Source organism: Arachis hypogaea, chromosome 15 (genome assembly GCF_003086295.3).
Source record: "Arachis hypogaea cultivar Tifrunner chromosome 15, arahy.Tifrunner.gnm2.J5K5, whole genome shotgun sequence".
Lineage (NCBI taxonomy): Eukaryota > Viridiplantae > Streptophyta > Magnoliopsida > Fabales > Fabaceae > Arachis > Arachis hypogaea.
In genome coordinates, this window is record NC_092050.1 from 17,276,888 (window position 1) to 17,299,090 (window position 22,203).

General features: G+C 34.2%; 2 protein-coding genes and 1 non-coding gene across 3 annotated transcripts; all 3 read left to right on the top strand.

Moving 5' to 3' along the window:
* Positions 1-687: 687 nt before the first annotated feature.
* On the top strand, positions 688-3,110 carry LOC112749728 (putative RING-H2 finger protein ATL21A). Its single transcript, XM_025798085.3, has 2 exons — positions 688-1,669; positions 2,546-3,110. Exons 1-2 carry the CDS (start codon positions 898-900, stop codon positions 3,007-3,009), a joined length of 1,236 nt encoding a protein of 411 aa, XP_025653870.1. The 5' UTR covers positions 688-897; the 3' UTR covers positions 3,010-3,110.
* An 8,392-nt stretch (positions 3,111-11,502) lies between these two features.
* Positions 11,503-15,904, top strand: LOC112748012 (RING-H2 finger protein ATL20). The gene is made up of 4 exons (XM_025796218.2): positions 11,503-11,559; positions 13,603-14,218; positions 14,321-14,395; positions 15,390-15,904. Exons 1-4 carry the CDS (start codon positions 11,503-11,505, stop codon positions 15,902-15,904), a joined length of 1,263 nt encoding a protein of 420 aa, XP_025652003.2.
* A 1,962-nt stretch (positions 15,905-17,866) lies between these two features.
* On the top strand, positions 17,867-17,939 carry TRNAA-CGC (transfer RNA alanine (anticodon CGC)). The gene has a single exon. It is a non-coding gene; the product is annotated as a tRNA-Ala (tRNA).
* Positions 17,940-22,203: the final 4,264 nt, after the last annotated feature.

Sequence of the window (22,203 nt, forward strand, 5' to 3'; positions counted from 1 at the left end):
ACCAAACTGAATCCCATGGAGGTAGTAAGAGCAGTTGACCATCTTTATCGCATCGGTATCGTACCAAAGGATGAAGTGTGCCTATGATTGACACATATAAAATCAAACGCATTTCACTATTTTAACCAATCTATTTAGATCATATGATTTTCATTCTATCAATCTCTCTATTATTCTATATAATGCACCTAAAATACTTAAAATTTTTAACTAATTAATAACTAATTAAAATAAAAAAATAATAAATTTTGATAATTCTTGAACATTTTTCTTACCGAAAATAGTCGGCGCATCACTCATCAAATACCAATTGGCAACTGCACTACTGCTCTTAGTCTCTTACCCATTCTAACTTTCAAGCTTCCACAATCATCCCAACTGTTCTCCACTTTCAATCTAATTTCTTCCCCTAAATATTTCTTCTAGCCAAACTAATGGTACTATATAATATATATTTTTTTATATGTAGTACAACATTAAGTTCTTGAGAAATATATACATCCGTGAGCCAAAAGACAAACAGAAGCACCTGGTTTGTTTGTCATCATAAAAATTAAATTAAAACATATTAATGAAATGAAGACTAAATTGGGTTGTTTACTTGGCTAATGACTTGACCATGACTTCCAAATTTCAAATTAATTTGCTAATACTAAACTATTATATTCAAAATAAGCACCCTTGCTTGTAAAGTTCTCCTGACCTTGATAATTTATCTTGCTTTGATTCAAAGCTTAAGCGAGTTTTCCACCAATTTAAATCAATCAGTCTCAGTACAATTTGACCAAGTAGAATCATGCCTCTCTACAAGCTAGAAACCTAAGCCATCATCCGAAGAATATAATCAACTTCAAATCCATTAATTCTCCCATCATATCTTTATGCATATTCTAAATTATGACCACCCCGCAATATTATTCCCTAACACTTGTATTCTTGATTATTATTATTATTATTGAGCTCAGAAGAACAGAGGCGGATGAACCAAGTGATAATATTAATAACTGTGACACAACCGTTATTGCCTCATGCGGAAACTACACGCTCCCTATTGAATTCCCGTTTTGGATGACCAGTGAAGGCAACAACACACGGTGTGGGTACCGAGGTTTCGAAATCAAGTGTAACAATCAGAAACAACCGTTGCTAAATCTCCCAGAATCCGGTGACTTCGTTGTAAACGGGATCGAGAATGATGAGCAAACAATTCTGATCAACGACCAAGAAAAGTGCCTCCCAAGAAGGATCATGCTCAACCGTGGATTCAGCCTCGCAGATTCCCCTTTCCAATTAGCCGACGGTTTCAGTTACCAGAATTACTCGTTTTACAGCTGTCCATACGACCCAACATCACCGCTCATGATAGAGTGCTTGGGATCCACGCGCAACAACCTCAGCTATTCCGTGTTGGCGGTGTTGTCGTCGCAAGTAACCCGTCAAAGGTTGTTGAATAATTCATCGTCGTGCCACTTTATTACATCGGCTTTGGCACCTGTTCCCTTTTATGTACGGTATGAAGTGTTTTGGATGAGTTACGATGTTGATATACGGTTACGGTGGAATGAACCTGATTGCACGTCTTGTATACAAAGTGGTGGACGCTGTGGCCTCCTACCGAATTCTAACGATGATCATGCTGCTTGTTATGATCTTCCACGCCAAGGTCAAGGTACGAATTACATTTCTTTTTGTTCTTAAGTTTAAAAAAAAAATGAAGTTTAACCTCAGAAGTCTACAAATAACGTAAGCTAGGCTTTTCTTTATTCTGCTTTATTTTTTCTGGTCTTACACAAGCTAAAATAGTGTAGCAAGTATCTTTATCTTTTAATAATTACTCACTCTCTTTAATTTTCAAGTCCCTGTGATTTTCTTTTATTATATTCTTTAGAGTTAACCACCAATTTAATATTTGAAAAATTTAGATTTTGACAAAAAATTATTGAAAAATATCATAAATAAAATAATTAATAAATATTTTTTTTATAAGTGATAAAAAAATTTTATATTTAACAAATAATTTATTCATTTAATCAAAATATTTGTATCAACATTTGAATAAAGATTTAAAAAATAGACAAAAAAATCAGAGTAAAATTTAATCTCTAAATTTTTTATTTTTCAAAAATTCACAATAAAAGTAAAAAAGTTACTTGACATAAAATAAATTTTAAGGATGAAAAAATTTTATTTTTTTAATGATGCTTGCAAAAAATTTTATTAAAATATAATTTCTAAATTTTTTTTATAATATATTTAGTATCTAATTTTTTTTCTCATTTATTTTTAACTTTTTCGATTAATATCTTTTAAAATTATTTTTGTCTGAATTTTCAAATATCATTTCACTAATTTAATCTATTCTTTATCAACTATCTAATATTTTATAGGAATACTATCTTTTATCACGAGAAATTGAGAATTGATGAGATTACTGAATTTATTGTGTCTCATGTACTTTAGCTTTTAATTTTTACACTCAGTATGAAATTACATTACAGCTCCCTAATTAACTTTTTCTTCTGTTTCGGTTTTGGACAATGGTCAGGTCTTTCGAGGAAAGCCAGGTTTGGTCTAACCGTAGGCGTGGGAATACCTGGAGTCATTGGCATCATTGGACTAATATGTTTATTGCAACGCAGAAAGATGAGGCGAGATCAGCGACAACAGTCATCAAGAACACAAACGGAATTTTCTATCATGATTGTTCCTCCCCCTCCAGCTGTCCTAATGGGCCTTGATGGGCCATCAATAGAAAGATATCCGAAAACTGAGGTAGGTGAGGATGGGCAATTGCCTAGGCCCAATGATACCATTTGCTCAATATGTCTCTGTGAATATAGGCCCAAAGAGGTGCTGAGGACCATAACAGAGTGTCAACACTATTTTCACGTTGATTGCATTGATGGGTGGCTGAAGATGAATGCTACTTGCCCTTTGTGTAGAAAATTGCCAGCAAGATCAAATTCCAATTACGACTCCTCTTTGCCTTTCTCTCCATCTTCCTCCTAATGTTTACTCATTCCAATCATTGTTCAATGATCAATGTATATTTTCCGACAAAAATACTGTTCTTTTTTATTGTCAATTAAAAAGAAAAAATAATTCCATTTTTTTCTGTTCTAGCATCAACTCACGCAGTCACGCTTGCAAAATAAACCACCACTAGAGTATCGTTTTTAATAATGTTGTGCTGCAGTTAAAAATCTGATCAAATTAATGGTAGGATAAAATTGAGACGATTTTGAAACGTTAGGAATTTAAATAGAACGAAAATATTGGGAATAAAAACAATACTTAGAATTAAATTTTAATTTTATCCTTTAATAATATTAATTTTTTACGGAACATAGTTATTCAATTATTTTTTAATCATATTTAAGTAAATTATACTTAATCACATTAAATTTATTTTTTTTTATAATTTTGGTCTTAAAAATTTTTACTCATCATGAAATGTTTATAAAATTATTAGAATCACATTACTTTATTATATATATATATATATATATATATATATATATATATATATATATATATCATTTTTCCCACAAATTTATGTACTAGTCATTCTACAAACATTTCATGATGAGTAAACATATATAAGAGTAAAATTATAAAAAATAAATTTATTTAGAATAAAAGTAATGTGATTAAAAAATGTCCAGCTAGTCGGTTTCCGGACGGTTCGGAGAGGTCTTCTGGGTGTGAAGGCGGGTCACAACCTTAGTCTGGATCTAGGGGCGTGTGAGGCGTGAGTTCCGACTTCCCGAGTTCTTCGACTGAGATGAGGGGGGTGCCACCTGCAAGGACACTCCAACGCTCAAGTCAGAAAAATATGCAGGTGGTATGAGGGTAAAAGGTATGATGACGTACCTTGGGGGAGGGGTAGGACCCTCCCCTTATATGCCCTGTCAGTAGGGCGGGCCCCATATGGGGAGGCCTCCTTCCAGGAAGCTTCTTTTCCTACAATGCCCCCAACGTGCCAGCTATGGCCGTGAGCACCGTTGGTGGCGCGTTTTGTTTTCTCTTTCGTGTGTCGTCGTCTGGTTGATCGTCCGTGTGGAGGATGCGCCTTCCAAAGGCGTGTGTGCCTGTTTGTTACTGGGCAACGTCTTTCGTCGCCTCGTTCCTCATGCCGAGCATTTAATGCTCTTAATGGGCAATTCAAAACCCCGCGAGAAAAAGACTATTTCTCCCCTGTCCTTCGCGCTTCTTAGAGTTGGTTTCTTTTCAGTTTTCCTTTGGTTTCGTTTCAGTTTCATTGCATTGCCGTTGCGTTTCATTTGCTTTCTCCATTCTCTCCTCAAAATCTTTACTGCGAGCCCCTGCTTCGTCCAGATCTTTCTTAGTTTTTTGATCCTCCCTGATCATCGCCCTTATCCTTGTAAGCTCCCTATTCTTTTCTCTGGTATTGGTGTGGAGTTATTTATTTTCATCGTTCATCTTCCTGATTTTGTATGTGCGTTGCACTCTTGATTTGAATTGCATGTTTGCTGTCGTTTTAGCATTAGGAAGATACTGTAGGGGGGTTACCATTCTAGGATTTTACTTTTCTGGCCTTGCTCTTGGCTGTAGATTTATACCTTGTTTTATAGTTGTTGGATAGGTGAATTATAGTTTCTGGTATTCGTACCGGCTTCCCGGCCTCTTAGACTGATATTGGGTGGTGCCCCAACTGTAGGTATGGCTCAGCGTCCCGTCGTGAGGGTCGTGAGACCGGCGCCCTATGACTGATATGCTTGGGTAACTTCAAATGTGAAGGAAACCTCTAACCAAATGTCCCCGAAGGAACTTGACGAGTTCCGACGGGCCGATTATCTTTGCGGAGGAACTGACGAGGAGGCTAATTATGCAGCTTTCATTCCTGCCGACAACGAACAAATATTCCAACTAAATCTGCACTCTCCCCAGGTCTCCGATTGGATGTGGTTGTATAAGGCCATGTTCACCCGCCTGGGAGTTCGCCTCCCCTTCCCCCCTTTTCAAATGGCGTTACTTAACCGTTGTGACGTTGCGCCGTCCCAATTGCATCCGAACAGTTGGGCCTCAATCCGCTGTTTCGAGATGGTGTGTGAGTATCTTGAGCTGCCGGTCTCCGTTGTAGTGATTCTTATCATGGTTTTAAGGATAAGTATTTCAAAGTTTGCCCGGTGGAAGGTCGGCACCCTTTTTGGTTGACGTTAGAAGGGGAACGTCGCATACCGACTTACTGGAGTTTTGGGACGGGAGCTAACGCCTTTACCAAAATAACGTATAAGGGATTATCTCCTGAGAATAAGAGGGTTGCCAACATATTGTTGGCTGTTTTTGGGAAGAATCTTGTTAACCCTCATCTCCTTATGGGTGATCGGGACATGGCTATGAATTATATATGTGAGTAGCCATCTAGTAATTTTCATGTGTTTACCCTTGTCCTTACTTATCCGCCAAATTTAATGATTAATAGGTTTCTGTATCTTGTTGCAGTGTCAATGTCTGCCGAGGTAACAGGACTTGATGCTTTGTTCAACACTTTCTTGGCTGATGGCAGTGATGATGACTCCACTACCCCTGCCAAGGAAGTGCCGGCTGACGACGTCATTGAGCCTGAGGTCTAGTCCCAGCCTACCCAGGGGGAGGGGCCCAGAACCAGCGCCGCTTCGGGTCCTCATCAGGAGGCAGGGACTGGTTCGGGACCCCGACCAGAGGAGGATCTTGAGGCTGAGGAGGAGGGTGACAATCCAAGGAAAAGGAAGTCGTCTTCTAGTCCTGAAGTTGAGGTGTTGGTTGACAATCCAAGAAAAAGGAGGCCGTCTTCCAGTCCTAAGGGGGTTCTCACCGTTATGGAGAAGAACTTTGATGTCGAAAACTTTATCTATTCCCAACTACTTCCTGGCACGGAGGACTTCTTTTACAGTGGGGACCTCGCTTCGCAAGCGAGATGGATGTACCGCACTTTACTCCGAGGAGCTGCTATAGCGAGGAAGGCGGAATCCGCCTTGGCAGGAACGCGGTCTTTGGAAACGAAACTTGAGTCCTCTGTCAAGGCCAACACCAAGTATAGAGATGAGGTGAAGCTGCTCCGGGAGCAACTTGCTGCTGCCGAGGAGAGGGCCAAGACAGCCGAGGAGAAGGTCGAGGTTGCTGAGGAGGAAGTTAAGACTGCTAAAGAAAAGGTCAAGACCGCTGACGCCTCCGTGGCACATCCTACCGAGCGAGAGCTTCCCCTGGAAAGTTAACTTAGCACTGCTCAGGGTCGGGTGGTCGTGCTAGAGAAGGAACGCGATGAGGCTCTCTCGTCGGCCAAGGCGGCCCGGGGTGAAACTACTGAATTTTAGAAGAAGTACAAAGACACCGTGAAGCAGGGTAAGAACGCTATCTTGATGACCGAGGAGGCCCTCAAAGCCCAAGTAAAGCTGTTGGCTCCCGATTTTGACACCTTAGCTGTTGGCATTTTCAAGACTATCAGGGATGACAAGATCATTGATATGCCGAAGAAGTGTCTTGTGTTCTTGTAACTTGTGTGTTTTTGTAACTTTTGTAAACTTTGTAATCCTTTTGAACTGTTTGAATCTGTTTGCCGCATGTGACAAACCGCTTGTTTCCCGCCTTGTCGGCGCTTATTTTTCTTTATGTTCTTTTACCGTTTTGTTGGTATTAGCTATTTGCTTGTGAACGTTTTACCGTCTTGCCGGTAATTAGTGAAGCCAAGTCGTGGCTTTTATCGTTTCAACAGCCGCGTATTATGGCGTTCATTACTTTCGTGGTTCCCGGGGTGATCAGTCCCAGGGCACCGTATCGTTATGAAATTGCTTACTCGTCATGGTAGCTTAATTAATAATAATGAATGCGAAAAGGAGATGACAAGTAGTAGATAAATAGTAGTGGTAAATGGTCCAAACATAAGATGATAGCAAATATATGACAAGGACAAATAATCCATCATAAAGTAATGTCTTACTAAGCCGGCTGGATCGGCAGGTTGGTTGTCCGGTCGGTGGGTTTGGCCTAGGAATAGAATCTTCTCAAATTGCCCGTGTTCCACGTTCTCGGGACTTCCTTGCCGTCCAGCCGTTCCAAGTTGTAGGCCCCATTGCTGATCACCTCTTTCACCCTGTATGGGCCTTCCCAGTTTGCCACCAGCTTTCCTTCCTCTGGTGTCGGGAGCCCAATATCATTGCGCCTTAGGACCAGGTCGTCTTGTTCAAACTCTCTCTTGAGCACCTTGGCATTGTAGCGCAGGGCCATTCTTTGCTTTAGTGCCATTTCTAATAAATGGGTCATCTCCCTGTCCTCGTCTATCAAATCATTTTCTACGGCTTCCTCAACCCCTCCTAAGAATGGCCGTGGGCTCGGCTCACCGATCTCCACAGGTATTATTGCCTCTACCCCATATGTGAGTTAGAAAGGGGTCTCCCCGGTAGATGACTGTTGAGTTGTGCGGTAGAACCAGAGGACTGACGCTAACTCGTCTGCCCATGCTCCCTTTTTCTGGTCAAGTCGCTTTTTGAGGCCTTGTACGATAACCTTGTTCGCAGCCTCAACTTGACCGTTGGTTTGGGGATGTTCCACTGATGAAAACTTTTGCTTTATACCCAAGCCGGCAAGGAACTCTCCGAAGGCGGGTGTGAAGGCGGGTCCCAACCTTGGTCTAGATCTGGGGGCGTGTGAGGCGTGAGTTCCGACTTTCCGAGCTCTTCGACTGAGATGAGGGGGACCACCTGCAAGGACACTCCGACGCTCAAGTCAGAAAAATATGCAGGTGGTATGAGGGTAAAGGGTATGATGGGGGAGGGGTAGGACCCTCCCCTTATATACCCTATCAGTAGGGCAGGCCCCACATGGGGAGGCCTCCTTCCAGGAAGCTTCTTTCCCTACAATTGTCATGCAGCTAGCAGCAGGGGCGCGTGTCTGAGTTGTAAGGCTGGGCGGGTTGTGCACGTCGATCCGATCGCATAGATCGAGTTACCCGTGGGCCGGGTTGACCGCCCCACCAGGTGGGCTGGGCCGTAACAAAAATAATTGAATAACTATATACCGTAAAAAATTGATATTATTGAAGGATAAAATTAAATTTATTTCTAGGTATGGTTTTTGTTCCCAACGTATTCGTCCTATTTAAATTCCTAACGTTTTAAAATCGTCTCAGTTTGTCCCACCATTAATTTTGTTAATAGATCCCTAACAGCAGGACAACATTGAGTCAATTTTGAAATATTAGGAACTTAAATAGGACGATTTAAACATTAGGGACAACTTTGATACTTTACCCCAAATATTGGGGATAAAAACGATACTTTATTCTAAAATAAACAGGGTTAAAAGTAAATTGATTTAATTTTTGTTTTTTCTCTTTAATTTATTTAAATTAGGATAAAGTTTTTTTTGACATTTTTCAAAAAATTTTAAAATTATCTCTAATATTTAATTTAATTTAATTTTATTCTTAATATTTAAAATTAATTTTAACTTTATTTTTTTAGTTAAATTTTTAACCGTCAACAATTATCAATATTTTTTTTTAACAGTTTTACCCTTTATATAACTTTAATATCTAATTCTATTCTCAATCAAAATCTCCAACTGGCTAATCCTAACCCCTTCCCCCCTCCAATCTAAACCCATAGCATGTCATTGTCATTGTCATTGTCATTAGCAGAACGCTCACCCATCCATCATTACTGGTAACCACTATCATTGTCATCATCATTATCAATTACAATACCTCAACCCTCACTGCCACTCTTTCTTCTACTCTTTTATCCTCTCTTTTCTCGTTCTCTTCGATCTCCACCACCATTATCTCCTTCTCTCACGGGACCATAACCGCCACTGCCATCAAGCCACAACTATCGTCACCAATGTCTTCTTTCTTTATCTTCTTCCCTTTTGATACGGAACATAACTCAGAGTAAGATGAAAAATCAAAGAAAGAGACTCCTCTACTTCAATTTGATTTTCTGAAACAACAGTTAAAAAAATTACTCTATCTCTTTTGTTCACATCCAAATTTTTTAAAGAAACTCAAAAAAAATTTTATTCATAAAAAACTTAACTCAAAAAGAGTAGTAACAAGAAGTCTTTGAATAGACTCTAGCAGATCAACCTAAGAATGAGCCAAATCTTTCTAGATATTTAATTTGAATTTAAATCTCTAAAGATAATTTAATTTAAATCAGATTTGATTTTTATTGAATTAGAACAGATTTGATTTAAATTTAAATTTTCTAAAAGTACTATTAAACAAATCAAAACTAAATCAAATCTTCTAACAAATCCTAACAACAAAACAAACTAAATATAGACTAAAAAGTTCTCTTAAATACGTATCATTATCCCCCTTTGCAAAAGAATTCGTCCTCAAATCTTATTCAACCACTTTTGAAAAATAGTCCATCAATTGAGTTTACTGTGCAAAACAAACTGCACTTTGTCGTATGTTGAATACTTGAGACATGTTCCATGTAGCCGCTCACTATAGAATAAAATTGGTTGTCCTTCACTCCTTTCATTCACATTAATTCTTTCAAAATTCACCAATAGATATGCAAAACCTTTAAAATCTAACATGTAAATACTAGGCAATTCATCGTTAGATATATGAGAAACTGAAAACTCTTTGAATGTCATAGACACTAATGCATTATTGTCTAAACTATAACTTTCAAGATTTCTCTCACAAGTTTGTTTATTGCTCTCAGTTTTTTTTCTCTCAATGACTCCTCTCTCTCTCTCTCTCTCTCTCTCTCTCTCTCTCTCTCTCTCTCTCTCTCTCTCTCTCTCTCTCTCAAAATCCTCTCTTTTGCTCAAACATTGATTCTTTTCACTGGAATACGCACTCTTTTTCTCAGTCTCTTCTTCTCTCAAATTTTTTTCTCTCTTATTTTTTAAATTGCTCACATCCCAAGAACCCCTTTAAGAACTGTTGCACCTTTGGTTCCTCCAAGCACTCATCTCCATCTACAACATACTCAACAAATTCTTCCATCACTGCCTGTGAAGTCGAATTAAAGAAAGGATCAGAAGAAGTTTGCTCATGTCGATCTGTAATATTCTTCTTGAAATCTGCAATAGTGAATTTTGTTGTATCTTTAAACTTTGCTCCTTTAGAACTCTATGTAGAATTGGAGTCTGAAGAGTGCCAAGTTGCCATAAATTGTTGTTGTGCCTCCACCTCAATTGCCAAATGGATTAAATTTTTTATTGTTGCATAATAGCAAAGTTCGACCTTATCTGCGATTTCTTTGTTTAATCCAACAAGAAATTTTTTCATAAAAACTTTGGGACCATTGTTAACGTTAGTTTTGCATATTAAATACAGCAACTCCTTATGGTACTTATTTACTGATCTTAAACTTTGTTTCAACTGACGAAACTTTTTAAGAAACTTATTGTGATATGATGATGACACACGCTGATTTCTCATGATGTATGATGATGGCACTCGAATTAGGTCACTAGTATTTGCACTTATATAATTGGCTTTTACCTCAATTGAACTCAACACTCTTACATTTTACCACTCTTGAAAATCCTAAAATTTGATACCAAATGATATGGAACGTAACTTAGAGTAAGATAAAAAATCAAAGAAAGGGACCCTTCTACTTCAATTTGATTGTTTGATACAACAGTTAAGGGAATCACTCTACCTCTCCCTTTCACACCCAAGTTTCTCAAAAAAACTCAAAGAAATTTTTTTCATCAAAAAATTAATTTAGAAAGAATAACAAGGAGTCTTTAAATAGACTCCTAACAGATCAACCTAAGAATAAGCCAAATCTTTTTAGATATCTAATTTGAATTTAAATTTCTAAAGATAATTTAATTTAAATAAGATTTGATCTTTATTGGATTAGATCAAATTTGATTTAAATTTAAACTTTCTAAAAATACTACTAAACAAATTAGAACTAATTCAAATCTTCTAACAAATTCTAACAACAAAATAAACATAGACTAAAAAATCCTCCTGAATATATATCACCTTCAAACAACAACAACGACAATCATTTGATCATCACCAACAACTAGATCTAACTTATTACAATTTACAGATCTCAAATCGTGGAGGTGAGTGACGAATTGTAAGGGTGAGTGTGGGTTGATGGTGACGCGGCTATGGTGGGGTGAGGACAGACGGGCGTAGAGAAGGTTGCAGTGGATTGGAGATGAGAAGACATGTATGATGATGACGATAATGTGAGGTTAATAATAGTCTGGATTAGGGATGTCAATGGGGCAGGACAGGGGCGGGGGATGCCTCCCTGCTCCCCATCTCCGCCTTCAGATTTGCTCCCCATCCCCGCCCCATTTCCCGCTGTGGGGGAATATTGCTCTCCATCCCCATTCCCCACAGGGCCCCATTCCCGCGGGGACCCCATTCTCCATCTACATAATAGTTCTAACTAATTATTAATTTCCATATGAATAGAGCTGCAAATATCTATCTTATACAAAAATTGTAAGATTTTATACAAAAAGTCTAAATGACATGATGTTGACTTCTTTCGAAATAACGCAATGGGGGGACACAACGACGAACCAAAGGAAAAAGCAGTGGACGAGGTGGGAGATGCGGCAATAGAGAGGAGAATGGACACGACGGCAGAGTTACGAAAAGGAACGCCGCAAATAAAAATTACGACGCGGTAAGGGTGATGGCATGGTGAGGTGTAACGATGCGGTGAGAAGGGTGATGAGGGGGTGGCTGCAGAGAGGTTGGATGGAGTATGAACAGCCTTAGGGATCTCTGAATTGAAGAAGGGTTATGCAAATAAAGATTAGGAGTTTTGGGTTTCTGTATATATATATATATATATATATATATATATATATATATATACGTGTGTGTGAGAAATGATTAAAAAACATATATGAGAAATAAACTATTAAGGATAATTTAAGGAATTCATAAATTTCGGAGAATAGCGGGGAAGGGGCGGGGATCCCCGCCCGGTTCCCCGCGCCTGCTTCGGGGGAATTTTGTCCCCCATCCCTATCCCCACGGAAAAAATTCCCCACAATCGGATCCCCATTCGGGGCAGTCTTCGCAGGGATCCCCGCGTCTCGAGAAATTTTGCCATCCCTAGTCTGGATGGATACCGATAATAATTGCGATGGTGGGGGTGGGTTAATAGAAGAATAAAGGATAAGGTTAGGATTAGGATGAATTTGGATTAAAGATAAAATTGGAAAGAGAATATTTAATTAACTATTGATTACTAAAAATTTAATGATAATAATCGATTCACTAATTTGTCTAATAATAATGTGACATATAAGCATTTTAAAAAATAGGACGTTTTAAGCGTCTTTATGAGAGTATTCGTCTTTTAGCATTACAATTACAATTTTAATTTAATTTTTAAAATTTTTTAATATTACAATTTTAAATGAAGCAATCGATTTTACAAAAATTTATACTAAGTCTAATAATTTTACGATTTAAATTTGTTATAATTTTATATTTTACGTATTTAATTTACTTTTTTAATTTCACATAAAAGTAGAATATCTATTTTCTCTATCTTGTTTTTAGTATATTTAAATAAGTGTTGGGAGTTCGAATTCTGTCTTATATATACAACAATCTATTCACTAATAATAAATTCTTAAATAGAATTCAAATCAACGACCTAATCCTTAAGCTGCTAGACTAAGGTCCAGTTTGGGTAAACAATTTAATTAAGCCCCTTTTGACAAAATAGTTTAAACAATAAATGACTATATTAAAAATAGCTTATAAATAAGTTATTTTATATTTGAGTTTTTAGCTTTAAAAGTGCCTATTTTATAGAAATGTGATAAAAAATAGTCGTATTACAAGAGAAGTACTTTTTTTTAACTTCTCTATAAATTCTTAAATTGTTTCTTAAAAAGCTGCAATTTAGTTTTGAAAATTGCACCATACATTAATATTATTACTTTTCATAATTCAAAAATTCAAAAAAAATACTTTTAAAACTTTTCAAAGGCACATAACAAATATTTAAAAAAAAATTAGTGCACAATTTTTGTCTTTCCTTAGCTTTTGTACCTTATAGTGCAAAAAAGGAACAGAAGCGACCAAATATAGAGATTACTAGTGAATATTTAACCAGTGTTCTTCAATAGACATTTTTGTTCCTCTACAAATTAAATATTGCAACCCTAAATATCGGATTTCCTTTTTCTACGTTATGATCCGTCTTTTATATTCAAATGTTAGTGCCTTGTTTTGTCCATTGTCGGAAGCAAATTAGCATGGTCATACATAAGTCCATATTTGTTTACATAAGGAAAAAAAAGACATAAATTAGTATTGGACGATTAAAACTAAGATTCTAGCAGATCTAGGACTACCCGACCACGGCACAAGAACATGGCTTCTTGGACAACACGAAACTCATGTCCCATGTTGTATTAGTATAGCACATACATACATATAATGTAATCATAGCTTTGGGTTAGTTGATCATTGGTCCAATGGCTAACTTGCTAATAACTTTGTTCTTAATTTCCATTATTGAACTCTTGTTTCTTCCTAACGCAACAAGAAGCAAAACAACTTCACCAGCTTGTGGAAGCAGATATTGTGGAAGCTCTGAAGTAGCTATTGAGTTCCCTTTCCATTTGACACAGGATCATACTAGCTTTGTTGGAGGAGATGCACGATGCGGGTACCAAGGTTTTGAAGTTTCGTGTAACCAAAGGAATTTGATGATTAGTCTCCCAAATGGAGGAGGAGAATTCATCGTCAAAAACATCTCTCTAGAGCACCAATATATTTGGGTCAACGACCCTAATGAGTGTTTTGCTAAACGGTTCTTGCAGGGCAAGGATCTCATCAAAGATTCACCCTTCCTATGGGGCCTTCCAAATTCAAAGAGAGTGATGTTTTACAATTGCAGCGAATTAGCAGGAATTGATGTTGATCCACAACTACGTCTTCCTTGCCTGAGTGACGATGAGAAGCATTATTATTCTGTTATAGTTTTGTCAGAGTCGGATATTGAGAATGAGAATTATTATAGTTCAAAGTGTAGGAATATTGGGTCTGCTTTGTTTCCCGTTAATGATGTTTCTGAAGATGATTCTTCAATATCATCACGGCAAATAAGAGATGAACTTATTCATTTTGATATGAAGTTGCAATGGTTTAGGCCTAGTTGTTATTGTAAGGAGGATCAACACTGTGGCTTCATACCAAATGCTGATTTTGACGTTGTTTGTTACAACCACAAAAATCAAGAACAAGGTAATACATTGTCAACTCAATCTTCATCTCAATACCGGATCCTTTAATTTCCTTAAATAATATTATAAATTGTTCTGACATGAAAATGTGGAGTTAGTGCAGATATGTTACTTGAACTTGACAGCGGTTATTCCAATAATAATGGTAATGGGCACATGCAAGCACTTTCCGGTACTAGTAAGTATTTAACTATATATGATAAAGAAAAGTAACATGTAGATGTAAAAGTTCAGCCACCAAATAAATTATTATATATATATAAATTTATTTTTAATATATATTTTGTATTTTAATATATATTATATATGGACGAATAATATTTGTGTACATACATATGATTATATTACGAGTAAAATTCTTTTCTGACTCTTGTCCTTTCTTGATTTAGATAACTCATACCTTAATAATTGAAAAAATGACAATTCGTCTCTTAATTTTTTTTGTTAGATGCATAAACCTTTCAACGAGAATCTCTTATAAAAAGGTGGTAGAAAATGTTTATGTACAATGTTAACTTATAGAGGAAGTATAGGAAAGCAATAGAGTATCTATACAATGTGTACAATTGGGGTATAGGGATGTTCGATTCAGTAGGATATCAGAAGTCTATTATCTCTGGTACTCGGATGGTTATTCTATATAGTATGGGTGTATTATGTTTGAAAAATTAGTAGTATTTTACGCTGGATGTTCATTTTTTAACTTATATTGGGCCAAATAAATAGTCTATTGTACACATTATACAAATACTCCATTGGCTTCTTAGCGGGACTCTAACTTATATAATCTGATCTTCACCTGTCCTATATAAATGATAACTATTTGATTGAGATTGTTTATTACCTATACAATCATCAAAACAATGCTACAAAATAATAACTATTTGATTGAGACATTATTTTGACGATTATGTAAAAACTAATCAAGAAAGTATTTTTTTTCATTTTTTGTTATTTTTTGTCAAAAATTCTTACAAAAGAACTTATGTGTCTAATAAAAAGAAAGGATAAGGGCTCATACGGCTAATTAAAAAAAAAAAAGAATAAAGGGTGAATTATTATTTTCTAATTGTTAAGATACGAGATATCTAAATTACAAAATAGGAATAGAAAAGAGGTTTTACTCTTATATTATAAATTCCATAATTGATATTGGAGTTGGGCGCATGCAGGTGGAAGTCCTCCAAGTTATTATTATGGTGAAAAGGAAGAGAGCAAGTTTGCTATAGCATTGGGAACGCTAGGTATATTAATATTATTATTTTATGTAGCATTTCATATAACTAAGGAGATGAGACAAGAAAGGTTACGACAGAGAATCATCGAGACCCAACATGCGCGAGCAAGGAGAATGTTGTTAAGCCAACAGCGACAGCTAGGAGAGCTACGCAGATTAAGAATGATGGAATCATCATCAATCATCAGTGAGAGGTACCCTCCCACCAGCGATGAGAATTCAACAATAATAATAGAGTTAGAACAATGTCCAGTTATCCAGCTAGGTGACAGTGGACAATTGCCAACAATGTCAATGGACAACGTTTGTTCTATATGTCTTAGTGAGTACGAGGCTAAAGAAACATTAAGGAGCATGCCACAGTGTAATCACTTTTTTCATTCTCATTGTATTGATCCCTGGCTCAAGATGAATGCTACTTGTCCCTTGTGCCGAAAATTGCCAATATGAATAATTTAGAGATGGATAAGCCATAAAAAATGAACTTAAATTATTTTGGCGATGATTCTTCAAATTTTTGTTATCAGCACTTAGGCACATATTTAAGGTGCAATATATTAAGAGCTAACAAATTTAGCCGTTTAACTAAAACTCCAGTTGCATTCTCTTTAAGTCCTAAATCCTAATCAAGCAAACAGTCAATTTTTTTTTTTTTTCCTTTTTTGTGGGTATTAACATATTCATTCATTCATTTTAAACAAGGAAGAGCCTTTATGGGCCTAACATTGAGAAACTTTCAAACAGAATTCGTTCAAGATAGTGGGCGGTTACTTAACCCACATGATCTTTTGACCCAAAAAAACTCCACATGACTTGACCAAAAATACCCACATGCTATGGAACACAAACACAAAACATGACATGATATGGGACTATACACATGAATTCTCTTTTCTTTCTTTCTTTCTTTTTTTTTAAATGTGGATATAGTATATATATAAAATATAAAATATTTTTTAATAATATTTTATTATTTTATTTATATTAAAATATAAATGATATATTTTAATTATTTTTATATTTTTTAATTATATAAAATATTTAAAATAATTTTTATGTTAATAAATAATAATGTATATTATTTTAAAACTCATTTCAAAAATATAAATTAAGAATAAGATTGGATACGACTGACACGGTATTTAATTGTGTTTAAATGTGTTTGGAAAAAGTATTTTTGTATTTTTAATTAAGATATTGTGTCAGACGAGTGTCGATGAGTATCATATTCAAAATATGTTCAACACGCGAAAACAATAACTCGAAAAAATGTATGTGCTTTCATAGACCATATTAGGAATGCACATGGATCGGGTAAAGTCAGGTTTGCTTTAACCGAAATTCGCTTCAAATAATGACCATGTCTATTTTTGATATTTTTACCCGGTCCTAAACCGGTGAAATCACAATGCTTTCGAGCCACACTAAAACTGGGTCTAAATCGGGTGAAGTCCAGGTTTTGATAAACTTTATGTCAAAAAATTATGATGCACTTATTTATAAAAAAAACATATTTATTATCGAAAAGTTGATATCCATACTTGAACTTGAGTTTGTCTATAAATTATAATTTCATGTTTCTTTAATCTATTTTTTAATTCAACAAATGTGATTAAAAATAAAGTAATAAATTTATAATTAATATAATATAATATTAGAATTAATTTAAAACATATATAATTTGTTAAGTCTACCTAGGATGCATAGAAGTTGGGTAAAACTAAGTTCGCCTTAATCCAGATATGACCTTTAATAATGACTGCGTCAGTTTTTAATACTCTTATCCAACTCTAAATTCGAGAAAATCATACCAAATTAATTTCAAAATATTTGAATTCGGATCGGATCTTCAGGTCACTTCAAATAGATTTCCCAGATATATCCAATCTCAATGAGAATAGAAGCAAGCCGATTCCGTTGTAGTCGTCGCTGTCGTAGAAAGATTGTTATGAACTGACTAAATAACTAGCGGAACGTTCGAAGCCCACTGCTTTAGGTAAAGTTGTTACGTGCTTTGCAGCTATTAAATTGGCCTTGTTTTCATTCATCTCGCCTAGTGCGAAAACAATGAAAATGCATTTTACCCGGATTCAAATCAATCAAAATCAGTCGAATATAGCTGCATTTGTTCGTTGTGCGCCCTGGACCACATGATAATACAGGCCCAAGTTGCTTGTCTAAATACTAGCCCAACGAGGCCCTAGGTCTTATTCTTAAGGACCTTACACTAGTGCAAACAGCAAACATTACTTCCATTGCATGCACACTATGCACTAGCACAAGATAATTGCCACGTTTCCCATATGCTGGATTTCCCCACATGCATCCTCCACTCCGCCGTTACCCACTCCTTCTTTTTTCTTGTTCCTGTTAATTAGATTAAAAATTATTACATTGCAATATTAGCATCATGGGGGTGTAGCTCATATGGTAGAGCGCTCGCTTCGCATGCGAGAGGCACGGGGTTCGATTCCCCGCACCTCCATATCCATTCTTTTAAAGGTTCGCACTTGTTATTATATTATTTCTTCGTTCTAATGTTATTGAAGCTAAAGCTAACCACGTTGAGCCCCTCTCATTTTCCCACTTCATCTGCCTCTGTTCCCAAATTTAAGCTCATCATTTCTCTCATTCTCATACATATCCTACCACCTTTGTTTTTATTATGAAATTATATCTTTCAAGATATTATTATTAATATGTTAACTTTGCAACAAATTCTATGACCTGTATGTATGTGTATGTCATGGTCCTAACTCCTAAATCCCCAATATAATATAAGAACAATATAACAACTCTATCCACTGAGCTCTGTAACGTTTTGCGTGAGCATTATTGTTTAGTGTTTATCTCACATCCTTGAAACGTATATATGTAATGTAACTGTTCAAGTCGTTCTTCAATTCTTTCTTATCCAAATCCTTGACTCAACTTTCTCTGTTTCCCTGCACGAAAGGAAAAAGAGAAGCTCTTAAGATTTTAAGGCGGCACCGACTGAGGAAAATTAAAGGTGCTTTAATGAAGAATAGATTAACTACTAGTCTTGTCTAAGTTTGACTTTTAAGTCTTAATAGTAGGAAAGAGGAAATTTGAAAGAAAAAAAATGGGAGGAGAGAAAATGAATAGAAAAGTAAGTTTTTTTGTTGTTTAAATAAAAAAAAAAGAAAAATAGTATGAGATTTATTAAATTATTTTTTTTTCATAAATAAAAAGAAAATGAAAAAAAATGTGGTAATATGAATAAAATTATATATTTATCCTTTATTATTAATAAATTATAATTTATATATAATATGAATAAGGGTATTAATGTAATTTTATATTATTATGATTTTTATTTTATTTTTTTTCAATCCAAGCAAAAGAAAATTTTTTTTCTATTTTCTTTCTATTAATTTTCTTTTAATCCAAACAACATATAAATAATTCTACTTTTCTTTCTTCTCATTTTCTTTCCTTCTATTTTCCTTCCTATATCCAAACAAAACCTAACACTCTTCAACCCCTTTGAAAGCACTTATTAATTATCTAAATTATCTACAATCAATAATTAATAATAATAATAATAATAATAATAATTCAAAATATCTGTTACTGACTATTGCCGCATACCTAAGCGGTCCTTTACTCCCTCGCAAATAATGCTAGAATCAAATATAGAATAGCTTTACTTATTCAACACATCTATTTTGGCTTGTATAAACATAAATATTGTCGGTGGATTGGTGGTTCACGAAACTCTCTAATATATGTTGTCCACATGGTCAAAACATCTACGTATTAAGAAAATAAACAAAGAGATTCTAAGTATTTTAATTAAAAATAATAATAATAAGAATCCTCTTTTGTCCGAAAATTATATATTTTTCATTACTCAACCATAAATCACAGAACTTCTTATTTTTAATATTAGAGTAATAGTAGTGCTTTTTTAAAATGTAGATTATTGGGATATTATATTCAAATGTGAAATTATTTAATTAGAAAAGTATAAATTGGACCGTCCGATTTATTAGAGATACAGAAATTAGACTGTTCGATTTTTAGAAATACACAAATTAGACCGTCCGATTTATAGAAGTACAGAAATCAGACTGTCCGATTTATAAGAGATACACAAATCGGACCGTCTGAATTTGTGTTAAAAAATTAAAAAATTTGAGGTACAGAAATTGAACCTTTCAATTTGTGTACTTTCCACAATTTTAAAAAACACCAAAAATTACAATATTAAAATATATTATCACTTTTATTTCTGTAAAAAAAAATTAGCCTAAATCACAACCCATTTATTTTTCTCTATCGTGCTAATTAAATATTGCGGGTTGTCTTCTATTATATCCTAGAAGGTATGGTTAGTTTATTGAATTTATCCTCCGGTTGGGGTACTAAGTCAAAATTTCATGCAATGTTTGTTGACCTATATACCTGTTCTGGAATCATTTCTATAAACTCAATATTGTGCTTAAATATACGAGAACTCTTAAAAAATTGATTTGATGATTAAGTATTTTTTTAAATTAAAAAAAATGTTACAAAAAATAATATTAATCTTTTATTATTTATTATAATATTTAATAATTTAATTTTATGAGTTTAATTATTATATTATAATTATCAATAATAATATTGATATATAAGCTTAAAATAATGAATTATAAAAAAAAATCATAAAAGAGTCTTTTATAGAAAAATAACTCATGAAAAGGACCGTTCTCACTATTTTAGAACCAATTAAATTCAGTTATATATACTATTCTAAACATGTATATTTATATATAATTTTTATTTTAATTTTTTTTGTAATTCATGTTAATTTGAGTGTCGAAATTTTTGCATATACACTCCCTATAAAAATGACAAATTCGAGATATTAAAAATTTGAAATAAAAAGATAGTACAACATCATATCCTCTAACTTATTTTTTTTAATTTTTTCAGTTAATTTTTAAATTTAGAAGAGAAGAACTATTTCTGAACAATATTTTTTCTCAATTTATATTTATGACTCACTTTTGGGTTGTCACTGTTTGCGATTCTGTAACAGAAAGATGGAATGAGGAGTTAGTTATGAACATCACATATCACATTCATGTGCGAGTTTCGATGTTCTTGGGGTGACAATAATGCCCCCACTAGAAAAGGGCATAAACAGGGTCCTACACAGCCCAGCAGAGTATAACACTAAAAGGTTTCAACGTTTAGGGATTAATAATCAACCCTTATGTCAATATAGTACGATTGCTATCAATTATATATCACATATAATGGAGGTTGGTTAGGTATTTTTGTTAAGAATGTGAAAGAAAGTGAATGGTTTGGACATGGGACAGTTGGCTTATGATGATTTGAAAATGTGACCCCAAATATGACCGTCCGGAATTGGGGTCTAACCAGGGAAAGACGCGTCAATTAATTAGTAATAAACTATTTATGTGAAGTCTAAGATGAGATAAGATATGCCTGATATGGGGTAATTAATTGCATGAAGCAAGGAAGTTACCTATTTTCAAACTAACAAAACGGAACTGCAAGTTGTTTGGTCGGTGAATGAGGATAATACTTTGTTCACTTAAGCATATAAGAGTCAATCACTTTCAAATATATATAAGAAGAAAAAAGAAAAAAAAAAAATAAAAGAGTCAACATACTTTTATGTGAGAAAAAATAAAGTAATTATTTTCGAAAGATACGTGGAGATGTCACTTAAATCAATTTCATTAGGAATATATTAAAATAATATAAATATATATTAAAAATAAATTAAATTATATATATTTATATATAAATATATAGTAATTAATTTTAATAGTTAATTTTAGTATATAAATAATATTTTTAAATTAAAAATTATAAAATAATTTGATATATTTAATTAAATAATATAAATATTCATATTTTTATTATTATTATTTTTATTTTAATAATTACCATAAAAAATATAGCTATTTATTAATGCAGAAACACTATTTTACTCTACTATATATGTGGCCAATGAGTAATAGCTCAAATGACATAGTCTTTCCATACTCATTTAAGAGGTTGTGGATTCAAGTCTCCTATGTATTTGTTTAATTCGGTTCAGATTTTTAGATAAAAAAATTAAAAAGAAGAAACAAGCCATGAATTGCCCTACTTGGGAAGCGAATTATCAAGATGTTTGGTTAAAACAAAAATTATCACACGCGACATCTCCTTGTTGTCTAAAGAATTATTATTCGAAAATGGTCACCGGAATTCTTGGACATTCGCGAAGAATCACGCCAACATATGACTTTTTATTAAAAAAATAACAATTATAGTGATCTTTTGGGAAAGCAGGAGTAATAATCACTCGATTATAATCTGAAATACAATATAATTCGGCTTATATCCATGAGGAAATATTTTTATTATGGTAGCAAATTTGGTGTTTAACTATAAAATGGTACTACAGAAATTGTTTTCGATGATTTATTTTATTAATCCTTTTTTAAATAAACACAAATCCTCATTCATGATTCGCTTTTAATTATTTGTTTTCTAACAAACTCAAATATCCCTCATCATTTTCTTGAAAAAAAAATCAAGGGAAGACAAAATACTACTAATGATTTGCTCCTTTTATTTAAAAAAACAGAAATTGCCTCCGATGATTTTATTTTTATATTTATCTTCATATTCTAGTAAAATTTTAAAAAATTCAATATTTTTAAATTTTATAAAAAAATTCTTTATATGAAAAAAATTAGTCCCTTGTAGAATTAAAA

Excerpts from the sequence above, each read along its gene's own strand:
- LOC112749728 (XM_025798085.3), top strand. The coding sequence starts at position 898 with ATGACCACCCCGCAATATTATTCCCTAACACTTGTATTCTTGATTATT. Across the intron at positions 1,670-2,545 it reads TCTTCCACGCCAAGGTCAAG|GTCTTTCGAGGAAAGCCAGG; the intron begins GTACGAATTACA and ends GACAATGGTCAG.
- LOC112748012 (XM_025796218.2), top strand. The coding sequence starts at position 11,503 with ATGGGGGGACACAACGACGAACCAAAGGAAAAAGCAGTGGACGAGGTG. Across the intron at positions 11,560-13,602 it reads TGGACGAGGTGGGAGATGCG|GATCATACTAGCTTTGTTGG; the intron begins GCAATAGAGAGG and ends CATTTGACACAG. Across the intron at positions 14,396-15,389 it reads GCAAGCACTTTCCGGTACTA|GTGGAAGTCCTCCAAGTTAT; the intron begins GTAAGTATTTAA and ends GGGCGCATGCAG.